General features: G+C 41.6%; 1 protein-coding gene and 1 pseudogene across 1 annotated transcript; one reads left to right on the top strand and one right to left on the bottom strand.

Moving 5' to 3' along the window:
• The first annotated feature begins 1898 nt into the window (after nt 1-1898).
• LOC144633305 (hemolin-like) lies at nt 1899-6703 on the top strand. The gene is made up of 4 exons (XM_078492170.1): nt 1899-2006; nt 3217-3307; nt 4865-5167; nt 6289-6703. Exons 2-4 carry the CDS (start codon nt 3244-3246, stop codon nt 6606-6608), a joined length of 687 nt encoding a protein of 228 aa, XP_078348296.1. The 5' UTR covers nt 1899-2006; nt 3217-3243; the 3' UTR covers nt 6609-6703.
• Nucleotides 6704-7336: 633 nt separating this feature from the next.
• On the bottom strand, nt 7337-12097 carry LOC144633239 (uncharacterized; annotated as a pseudogene).
• Nucleotides 12098-12179: the final 82 nt, after the last annotated feature.

Raw genomic sequence — 12179 nt, 5'->3', positions numbered from 1 at the left:
TGTGTCAAAGCACGGGATACACGTCATCGCGCCAGGGGAATTACCAAAAGCTTCGCTAAACGGAGAAACACAATGGGATGGTCTTAGGGCCTGTTTATATGGAGGAGAGTTGTCCCTGGTAGGAGGGTTACCCTCCATACCGAGCCACCCCGGGCGAGATAGCTTTTCATATGTTTCTTTATAAATAGCTGCGAACTGTTTATATGAGAAATTGCAAAGTTGGCTCGGGGGGCAGGGTGACCCTGGATGGAGGGTCACTCGCTTTGAAGGTAGGGTGACCCTGGGGAGCGAGCCAACTTTTTTCCATATAAACAGTTTGGTTATTTTCGCCTCGCCTACCAGGGACAAGTTGACACATACAGAGCATGTGCAAACGCTGCAGTCGACCAAAACAAAATTGCAGATACATTGAAATCGAATTCGGCGGTATATTTGTCCAAAAAATGGTCGTGGTCGATGTTTCAGCGTTCCTTATTTAAAAAAAAAGGCAGACATAATAGATGTTTCAAAACAACTCTCGCCAGTCTTTTGAACCGAGAGGGCCAAGTTTTGGCTCGGTCAACAGGGACAACTTTTTCATATAAACGCTCGGCAAAAGATAGCTCGGGGGATCGAGAGGGTAGCCCTCCTACCAGGGACAACTCTCATCCATATAAACAGCCCCTTAGTCTACTCTTTATTTTGGCGTGATTTGGCTTTCTTTTAAATGAACTGGTTTGGGTTTATTTTATTGAACAATCGGAACAAAATAAATATTTGCATGCGTAAGCAGGCATTTTTCCGGCTAGGCATGTGGTTTTAAAAAGCAAAAGATGACGTGGTAAAGGAAATTCATGTCACGTTCACTCCGTGACTAACGCAAACACGACTTGTGTGTTTCTCAAGTGACTGCTTTTCTAAAGATTTTACTGTGAAAGAGGTCAGGTGGTCAAACATTACCCGCACGATTATAAACTGCTTGCAGTTCTTGTTCTTTCGTAATCTGACATCCTACGTTATAACAATCAAATGTTTTTTTTTTGTGCGCGATTGGTGTAAACACTTCATGTGACGCATCCAAAACTAAGAAACCGTGAGCTTATAATCTAGATTTTAAATAGAGCAGACAGAAAGAAACGTCGATATTGTAGCTCTGTAGTGAGTTATACGGTGTAAGGTATGCAGCCACGATATCTGTGTCCATATTTGGGGCACCAATGACATAAAATTGAACATAATTAAGTAGCAGGGCCGTACGCAGAGGGGGGGAGATGCGGACGTCCCCCCCCTCCCCCCCCCCCCCCTCACGCGCAACAAAGGTACGCTTAATCTGAGAGGGAGGGTTAAAATGACTCAGAATGCAGAAAGAGTGGACTTCAACAACTTGATTTTTCAAAATTTCCTGGGGACATATGTACCCCCGGATCCCCCTTAGACGTTCATGCTTTCGGTGCTCGCACCCACCCAAGCAAAATTCTGCCTACGGCCCTGATTAGATTCTACTATCAATATCATCTGCTTTCACTTTATAGCTCTAAGCTCTAAGCTTTTACTTATAAAACACTCAGATTTGAAAATTTAAAATTGACAATTTAACAAAACGTTCAGCTGAGACATTATTTCTGGAACGAATCAATACCCCATGATTACCAAGCATGGTTATGTCTAGAATGTGAAAATATTAGCTTTGCACGATTGACAGTTTCGAGTTTGGAATTTTAATAACGTCAGATGAGACCACCAATTGGTCCTTTTACTCAGCTGCGCGTCGATCCAAGCGACACATTTGACTTTTGATTATGAATGCACTTTTAATTCTGAGGAAATTTACATTAGAACACGAATAAAAGAAAACATTGGGGATTTACACTGGGGATTTGCTGTATTTCGTTATAGCCTTCATGAATTATACAGTTATCCAACAGAACACCCAAGTCATGATTAGTCATGAGCTAAGTGAGAGCACACGTCCGCAAATCTAGAATCCGTTTCGGACGCTTGTCCTCGCTTTCTCGATCTGATCACTGGTAAGATTTCTCAACTTTCATTGAGTTGTAAGCTTGAATAGGGTTTCTGTATTACAAGTTTAAATTCTAGCTGGTAGTATATTCCGAGGAATCTTAACTGCTAAATTTATTTTTCTCGCCCTTAAATAAACTTTTAGCTTCGTCGGTAGCCTGTTTTGCATCTATTTATTCAACAGTCAGACATGTACAGTGCCTTGTAGATACGGGCCAGATACGGGACAAAATCAACGAGGCTGCATTTGATTCGCTTTCTTTTTATAATTTAAAATTTCGATTGATCTGCATTAGCTAAATAGTTTTCCCAATTCTGAAAAATGTGAGTCTGCTTATGTGAACAAAAATGATATTAATCTTCGAAGCATTGCTGCCAATAGCAACATGTGTTTAGCGGGCGGGCAATTTTCCCTTTATTTCAAGCCGGTTGTGTTAAATCAGGTTAAATACCCTATTGTATTATCATTTGGAGACTCATGGTTTTCGTTTGAAATAAAAAGCTTTGACAATTTTGTGTTTTAGATAGCTAGACATCTCGTGACAATAGGATTAGAGTTGAATTTTTAGAAGAAAGGCTGTTGTTCATTTGATACGAAAGTGTTGTTTTTCACGCGATGTAGTGAAATTCATTCAACAGCACTATCAGCTGTCCATCATGCAATTTGCTATTTTTAACTTTCCATCCTTTTCTTTTTTGATTCTATATATCGTAGTTTGAACATTTATTGAATTTCTCATTTCTTGGAAACAAGCAGCTTTTCGAGACGGAGTTCACTTTACGAGAATCAGTTGTGGTTACAAGCAACATGACATCCCATGGTGCAAAGATGACGTAAGACAGGTGGCTCGTGAGCGATCGTACTACATTCGACGAATAGACGGTAGTTATCGGAAACTGTCGGGTGCGATCGGTTTACGGAGATTTTACGAAAACAAATGCAAAACTCCTTTTTAAATAATAGGAATTCGGAATCGTTCTTGTAAAAAAGACAGGCTGTCCTTACTATTGTAGTTTTTAATTTTCATATTGCTGGCCCAGCATGCACAATAATAATTATGCGTCCTACTGACTCCTTAGAAAATAAACTTGCCGAAATCCGCTTGTTCTCTTTCGATTTTGTTTTTCTTACGATAAGTTGAAAAGAAAACAGAAAAAAATGCTCTTTTCTATCATTTATTTCTATATTTTCCCACTAAATTGATGTTTCGTTGAAAGGTTGTCTAGGTCCTTGATTTTTCCAGCATGTTTAAAGCGACAGACCTGTCCATTACAGTGATATTCTTAGCAGTAACCGTCTGCCACTCTGGTAAGTACGAAGCTCTATTTTTTTCCTACAATTGACGAGGCTATAAAAAGTTTAATGTTAATATCGCCTCAAGCAACTCTTACGCTTTCGTGCTCTCCAAACTTCCCAAGTGCACCAAAGCTCGATAGTGCTCGCTAAAGTAAGAACCAATTTTCAAACAAAAGAACTTAAATAAATTTTGCGCCAGCCCCTTTTGGGGAGCAGGGTTGGCTCAGTGGTGAGAGCATTAAGGGCTTTCCACAAGTTGCAAGTATTTCGAGTAACTTTTTCCCTTTTAAACAACTTTTTTCCTTTCGAGCAACTAGTTGCATTTTGAGCAATTTCTAGACCGAAGATCTCCGAAGATTGCCCGAGTGTTGTCCGAAGGCCATATGAACGTTTTCGGAGATTAACGAAGAAAAAAAAAAAAAATATGCTGCACTCAAATAACATGAGTTCCATAAGGAACTCACCATGTAAGTAAGACATAATAATCTAGCACGAGGTTAATATGCTGCACTCAAATAACATGAGTTCCACGAGGAACTCACCACCAAGTAAGACATAATAATCTAGCACGAGGTCGATATGCTGCACTCAAATAACATGAGTTCCATAAGGAACTCACCATGTAAGTAAGACATAATAATCTTGCACGAGGTCGATATGCTGCACTCAGATAACATGAGTTCCATGAGGAACTCACCACCAAGTAAGACAGAATAATCTAGCACAAGGTTAATATGCTGACCATAGATAACATAAGTTCCATAAGGAACTCACCACCAAGTAAGACATAATAATCTTGCACAAGGTTAATAAGCTGACCTCAAATAACATGAGTACCATAAGGAACTCACCACCATTAAATCTGCACGAGGTCGATATGCTGCGCTCAGATAATATGAGTTCCATAAGGAGCTCACCGCGAAGTAAGACGTAATAATCTAGCACGAGGTCGAAATGCTACACTGAGATAATATGAGTTCCATAAGGAACTCACCAACCCAAAATCTTAAGAAGATTTCCGAAGTTTTTACGGGTGTTGTCTGAAGGCCATACTAACGTTTCCGAAGATTAACGAAGTTTGTCGAAGATTTTGTCTTCAAAGGAAAATTAGCATATTATTAGTTGGAGAAGTTTTCTTTATAAAGAACAGCGTGTTGGATTTTTTGGGGCACCTTTCGAGCAACGTTTTTTTTATCAAAAGCAACTGTTTTGGATTTTTGAAGCAATTTTTGAGCACCTTTTTCTGAGACTTCAAGCAACTTTTTGAATAATTTCGAGTGACTTGTGAAAAGACCTAAGAGCACTCGCCTCCCACCAATACGGCCTGGGTTCTATTCCTGTATCCGCCGTCATATGTAAGTTGGATTTGTTGTTGGTTCGTGTCCATGTTCCGAGGTTTTTCCTCGGGGTTCTCCGCTTTTTCTCCCTTCACCAAAGCCAATACTTCCAGATTTAATTTCGATCAGGAATACAGGGCCCCACAAGGTTCTGGTTTCAAACACAACGGGGTCTAAATATAGGTAATTTGACATATGTAACTTTGATACGACAGTCTGCTCTATCTTATAGGTGCTGAGGTAAGCCTCTCATTTCGAAGAATTACCGCTCAGCAATCTAGAACTATAAGGATCAAATGCAACGTTACGGCAGAGAACTTTGTTGCCTGGCAAACGCCTTCCAGGGAAGCGAGCCTTGGACAACCTGCCATCAAGAGCAAATATATCACAGTGGGACAGAGTTCTGGACGAGTGCGCGTGGAAAGTACTGGAAACTACTATATCTTGGTAATAGGTGACGTAACAGTCAGAGATGGAGGGAAATACACATGCATAGGATCTAGCCAATCAAAAAGCTTCACTCTCGAAGTCGATTGTAAGTTGCTTAGTGGAGGCTATGGTCACAATGACGCAGACTAGGGGTCAAAAGTGTCATTATAGAGGGTCTGAATGGGAGTGCTGTAATCTCAGTTATCTTAAGGCGATTTCTCGGCTATCAGGTAACCCTATTCAGACCGGGGGGACTTTTGAGGCCCGCCCTGACTTTGAACGCTTATAACTTTTTAAGATTCAACCAAGCGCTCCAAACTTTGCAAGTTTATCTAAAATTGATCTGTTTTTACCTTTTTACGGTTTAAAGCACAGTTTTATTCATTTTGATTACTTTGCATTAATTTTGGGTGGTTTGCTGGCGTTGTGGAAAAATTTTGAAATCCAAGATGGCGGCTGTTTTGGCATCATGATGTAATTGCCGCGTGATGTTACGTCATCATCCCACGTGACGTATACCAAAAAGATAGATGTTCGGACATACTATACATCTTATAAGTTTCATTGTGATTGCTTAATATACTGGAAGTTACATAGGAGGGCCTTTCAAAGCTCCCCCCCCCCTCCCCCCGTTATAGAAGGTCCAAAAAAGCCCGGTCTGAATAGGGTGTAAAATGTCAGCTCATTTCTCAGCTGTCAGTAGATTTTGCAAAACTCGGAACTCGGCTATTCAGTTTGAAAACGTGTCATTTCTCAGCTGACAGTTAAACGTTTGACCAATTCTCAGGCACCAGATAAAGCCCATACAGACCCTCATCATGATACATATCTCTCTCTCTCCCCCCCTCCCCTTCCCCCTTTTAATCTACCTCAGTGGTTTGATGTACACTAAACAACTGAGAGGGGAGTCTGGAAGGTATTTAGTGTACCATCGGTTGCAAATATTTTAAGACAACAGCGCAGTGTTGGAGATTAACATATCTGATGATGGTTACTTTTAAACTAATTCTTTCATAATATAAAGTTGACTGATCGAGTGCAATTCTCATGCCCGAGTGAATGTTATTTCGTGCTTTGATTGGTCTGATTTGAGTGCGAAACGAAATCATATTATAGGATCTATATAACAGATGTAGGAAGTCTGGTGCCGTGTATCATAGACGAGTGACCGATAAGAACTTCTTCGGAACGATATCTTATTTTATTTTAATGACATCCTTTTTTCAGTTGTAAGCCATGGCGTACAGACACCTCAAAAACTAAAACAGGAGCAAATTGGAACAATTGTACTAGGGGTATCCGCCTACCCCCCGCTGCAATACCAGTGGCGAAAAGATGGCCAGCCCTTGACTTTTCCCATGGACGGAAAGTCCATTGACCTGTATAGCGGCTCTATTAAAATCGACAGAGTGGAGAGAGGCGACGAAGGAAACTATACTTGTAGAGTAGTGTGGAAGGCTGGGAGACCCCGAGAAACGGAAGACACTGTCGAAGTTCAAGTCCTTGTTGTTGGTGAGTCTACCGTTTATCCGATTAACTTTTTTTAAGGGGGGGGGGGGGGGAGGTAAGGTCTGCTTTTGTGCCAAGTAGTCTATCAGGCCGGATCGTATCCCAGTTTCAGTAGCATAAAGCAACTACAAGTATTTCTATATCCCTCCTGAATGGGATGCTAGTCCATCGCAGTGCCGGTAGCTATTTATACACCTGGGCGAAAAGAGGCACTAGGAGAGTAAAGTGTATATCCCCCCCCCCCTGGGGCCCCCCGCTATAGGGAAAAAAAACAGATCCCCGGGGAAAAAGGTTTGAGGGAAAAAACTCTCGCTATTACGGTCTCGCTATAACGGACACTTAACGACGCCCCGAGCATGTCCGTTATAACGAGAGTTGACTGTGCCCCCAAACTACAACGCAATGACCCCGGCGTGGAATTTGAATCCGGACCGTTCAATCCAGAGTCCAGCCCACTGACCATTTAGACCACCGCGCCTCTAGCAGGCGTCTGTAAAGAGGTTGGCTCTGAAAGTTTGCTAACGCCTTTTTTTCTAGGGACACAATTATAAGCGTTAACACAAAACTTCATGCAAACACTTAATTAGAAACGCAAATGCACTCAAAAGCACAAGACCAAAATGTCTTTGTCCTTGTGTTTGAACTTGCATCTTGTCATGTTTATACGGGCTATTGTTCTTGTCGTCAGTGAAAACAAAGCTTGAGCTCGACATATAAAAGTAGATTTCCAGGAACAATGTCAACATTTGAATAAACGTTGAACAAAGTACTTGAAGTGTGTTTAATTTCGCCTGTATCAAGAAATGCTTTGGTGAATATTTTAGAGTTACAATTTTATTATCATAAGTTCAGTGGTTTCTGAATGAATGAATTAAGTTATACTTGACGGTTCATACATTTTTTCTCGTAGATTACTTTATACCCTCAACAACAAAAGGAATTGTCTCCATATTGACACAATAGTCCTTCCACAATAGAGTTTCCTATATAGCTTATATGAGCTTACATGAAATTGAGCGCTTTTCTATTGAATAACGAAAAGCTAAGTCTTAGAGGTCAAAAAGGCAATCAATATGACTAACAAGCAGTGACAAGCGCTGGAAAACGATGAATAAAACTACCATGATTCTGAGCAGGCGTTTGCCACAGAGAGAGCTGCGCATTTATTGGAGCTCAGCATATGTAAGACTTAAGTAAAAACATAATCACTCTTGGCAAGGCGACCGCATCATTTCGGCTAACAGTAAGGCTTTTTTAGTTTTCACCTTAAATAAGAGCAATACCCTTAAACTAAAGTTTCACCAAAAAACTGCGAATTTTAACGCTTCACTGACGTCTAGCAAGACGAGCGAAAAAAAAAAAAAAACAGTTAGGAGACAATTCACACAATAGTCAAAGCAAAACTTCGACGTCACTTCCTTGAGCCATATAAAGAGTTTGAAACGTTAGCATGGTAAATTAGTCAGTAACAAATATTTTAATATTTGAGAACTAAACGTTCTCTATACGCATATTTTTTTAATACGCAGACATATTACGTTTCCAGAAAAGCCTTCATTTTTGCATTGAAAGCGAATGATTTCACAAATTGAGACAATTTGGCGGAAAGTGCGCACTGCAATGCGTTTGACCGCTGTCAAGTACGACAACCTGTTCTTAGTCATTCTCGTTTCGACAGCTTCGTGCGCACAAGAAACGACGGCTATGGGGAAAGAGAATGGTTCAGTCTTAGCCGGAAAGCTTCATTCCCATCCCCGGGCTCTTGTGACTAGGCGTTGCCAGCAAGAGAGAAGACAGACTCTAGGGAAGAGAATGGGAAAGCTTCTACTTACAGAATGCAAGAAAACTTTCGGCGCTGAATTGTTTAGAAAGAATAAGTTTCTTGTTGTTTACTTGATCCTTGGTGTAGTTTTATGGGAAGCAATGTTAGGCGGAACCCCTTTGTTTAGAATGCATTGACGTATCGAACTTGAAGCTTTGAAGCTTTAGTGGCAGCCACTTGTGCTCTTCCAAGACTTATACAAAGTCGGTGTAGGTTACAGCTTGAGTTTCTCAAGGCGTTGGCTAACATCTTCACGCCAGCATCCGTTATTGGGTTGTTAGCCAGGGACAGAACCTTTAGGTTGATTTGCTGTGTAGGCAATGCTTGCAGTAAACTCTTCACTCCTTTGTCAGTTACCAGATTGTAGCCAAGGTAAAGTTCTTGCAGGTTGCAAGACTTGTGTGCTAGAGCCTTCTCCACAAACATGATCCCGTCATCGGTGATCTCGTTGGAACTGGCGAATAACACCCTTAGACTGCATTCTGCTGTGCATAAGGACTCGCAGAGGTCTTGCATGCCGAAGTCCAGAATTTTGTTCTTCTGAAGGTAAAGTCGTATGACATTACAAACTGGACTACTAAGAGCTCTGCTTAGATGAAAAACACCATTGTGGGTTATGCCATTGGAGCTCAAGTCCAAAGTGTGGATTCTGCTGCTTCCGCTGCAAAGGGCTTCACTGAAATATTCGACACCCAAGTCGCCGATTCTGTTGTTGCCCAGATGGAGTTCTTCCAGTTGGCACCAGTCGTTGAAGAGCACGCAGGCGAGGTATTTCGCTCCCTCGCTAGATATATCATTGCCTCTCAACCCGAGAGTCTTTATTCCAAGAAAGGAGTGGCTTGCGTTTATTTCCAGAAACGACAGCATAGCGTTATCTGTGATACCCGAACTTGTCAGATTGACTTGGTCCAACTTGCAGGATTCCTTGCTGATGATGGTAGCCACCTGACGGAACCCGTCATCTTTTATAGCATTGCTCTCGAAGATGACTTTCTTTATATTGCTTCCGATGGCCTCTTTCAAGCAGTACAGAATTGCTTGAGTTTCTTGCGGATTCGTGCCTATCTCTGTGAAGACGATGGGCTTGGATGATATGGAAGAGGTTGCTTCTCTAGCAAAAGGGTGGCCCAGGTTTGTCCCGTTCTCGAAGAGGCATTTGCACAGAAAAACGATTGCTAGGTTATCAATCACTGGTTGGTCGTCAAAACTGTTTACCTTGATAGCTTCGATTAGGTGTTGCATCAAGCACACAAAAATCCCCTTGCCTTTCTTTCCATCTTTGCACAACCCAGCCACGAACTGCAGTGTAGCGTAGTGATTCTCGTTGGCTTTTTCCAGAAAATCCCGGAAATCGCTTGTACTGGAAGACTGGACAATTCTACTAGCAGCAAGATACTCTTGGATTGAAAGACAATTAAAGCAATATATGTCCAGTTGTTTGGGCAAATTGCCTCTCAAACGGCGTACAAAGCCAGCTTCTTCAAGAATATCGACCTCAAAAGCGCTCAGGTCAACATGAGACAGATCCTCCTTTCTGAAGATATACCTTTCGTTGATGATTCCTTCAAATGCAAGATACGAGAGCTTTTCCAAGACGTCTTGAGCATTCTTTGAGAAATTTAAATGATCTGATGGGAATGCTTTGTCGTCATTTTGATCCAATTCTGCCGATTGTTGCCGTTTCTACTAGTCTATTAAATAGTTCTGTTGTCGACGAAGGTAGCTCGAGAGTTTGAACTTCCTCTAATGTTCTCTTTGAAGCTTCATAGTCTAAGTACAAACAAAGTAAAAGGCAGTTTAGTGGTAAACGGCAAAGAACTTCAAGATTTTCGTCGTTAGAAAGCCGATTTTTCACAGTGGTGCTAAGCTCTTTGTTGTGCTGGAAAATCTCCTGGATGCAGGTCTTGAGCTCTTCTGGCTTGAAAGAACTAAGCTCTGCATACCGGTCAAATGACACAATTTCTTCAATCTCTGAGAGCAAGGGTGTTGGTCGCGAAGTCACAACGATGGTAGATCCCGGTAAAAGAACTCCAGAAAGAAGCTTTAAAATGATAGAAGACACGGACATTTTCTCTCCACTTTCTTCCACGCATGGGTGCACTATGGAAGACTTCGATGTCCACTCGTTGAGGCCATCGAAAACGAGAAGGACTTCTTCTGGACTGGCTATAATTTGCTTGTATACAACATCCCGTAGTCTTGAAGAAAACGGCGAGTGATTAATAAAGTCTTGCAAAGATATCAGACCATTAATAAGATCAAGTTCCTTGAAATTGAAAACGAAAACAAAATTAAGATTGCAGAGTCCGCTTTCCACAGAATTGAATGCCTTCACCAGTTGCGATACGAACTCAGTTTTGCCAATTCCCGGCGCCCCAGTCAAAAGGATTCTTTTCGGCGTTGGCGCATCCCTACCCGGTTTGAACAAGTCTTCAATAGAACTTATTGGAATTTTTTTAGTTCTGCTGTAGGTCCTGAACAATTCTTGTTTGTGCTTCTGCTTCTTAATTCCTTTGTATTTCAGTTTCTGCTGAGAAATGAAAATATTACTAGGGATACTGGGCACTGTTAAATTCACAGACTTTCTCAGTGGAAGTCTAACTGCAGGTTTCTTTGTATCCAGTATCTTTTTCCTTTGTTCTTCCAAAAACAATTCCTTCTCTATCAGCATATTAGTGGACTCTGTCACGCTATTGTGCCGTAACAAAAGCGCGCAAAAATAATAGTCCGAGATTCGCTCGAAGGCACTCGTTTCTTGCCAAGTATAGGCAAGTTCTGTCAAAGTTAGGGTGCCACAAAACGTTACAAAGGTCAACAAAACGATATTAAACATTGATGATTCGAAGGCTTGATCAGCGTAGCATATAACTACAGTGGTGAACGAGTTTGCGTCGAATACAAAGGAAAGTGGCGTCCATTGTTTGTGATACTCTCTCTCCGACGGTAAAACAACTGAGTGCGCGAGGCAGTTGTATACAACGAACATCACGGCAGACACAAGCTTCATGCCGAGTTGAATGGAATGAGCTCTAAACACAGCAGTCGAGCCCTTCAACTCGGCTAGTATTTTGCCACGCTGGTTTGTCGCTCTGAGTTCGAACCAGGAATTGAATCGTTCGGAGACGTACGACATGTAGAATTGGATGATTAAAAGATTCAGTAAAACGAAAAATACAAACATCCCTTGTGAAACGCCGGTGTATTTTGTCCATGTAGTCCTCGAAGAATTTCGATGTAAGGTCTCCACTTTCGCTCGCAGCGACATTTCCATCCACAACTCCACAGCGAAATTCTGAATCCAAATGATTTCGTCTCCGCTGCCACTGAATCGCTTGCAACGCCGGCAAAACACACAGAGCGGCTGTCAAAATTCCGCGTTGAAATCTTCCTACCCGAGATAGGCTCGGCGATTCGAATGTTTCTGGCATGGGAATCCTTAAATCCTTGAAAATCTCCATTTTGTTGCCCAATCGCACTAGCTTCGCTGTCCACGCCGGCTCAACCGCTTTCGATTCGAATACATTTCGTTATCGTGGACGTCTGTGCTGATCATACTGTACTGGCGTTGTAGGATCCTTTGTAAATATTTATACCTGATGTGAACAGGTGAAAACGGCTCTTAAATGAATTTTGTCACGCCACCTGTTAAATGCTATTTTGTAGTCGGATGAACATCGTAAAATATATGCTGGAAAAATTATGCTCACAATTAAATATCAATCGCTTATTTCCTTGCGTGACTGGAGACGCGTCACTGCACTGGCATGCAATATATGTAATGAAAGAA

Source organism: Oculina patagonica, chromosome 12 (genome assembly GCF_052425735.1).
Source record: "Oculina patagonica isolate OP01 chromosome 12, crgOcupat, whole genome shotgun sequence".
NCBI lineage: Eukaryota > Metazoa > Cnidaria > Anthozoa > Scleractinia > Oculinidae > Oculina > Oculina patagonica.
Note: the sequence above shows the minus strand (reverse complement) of the source record. Positions and strands in the feature narration are given on the sequence as shown.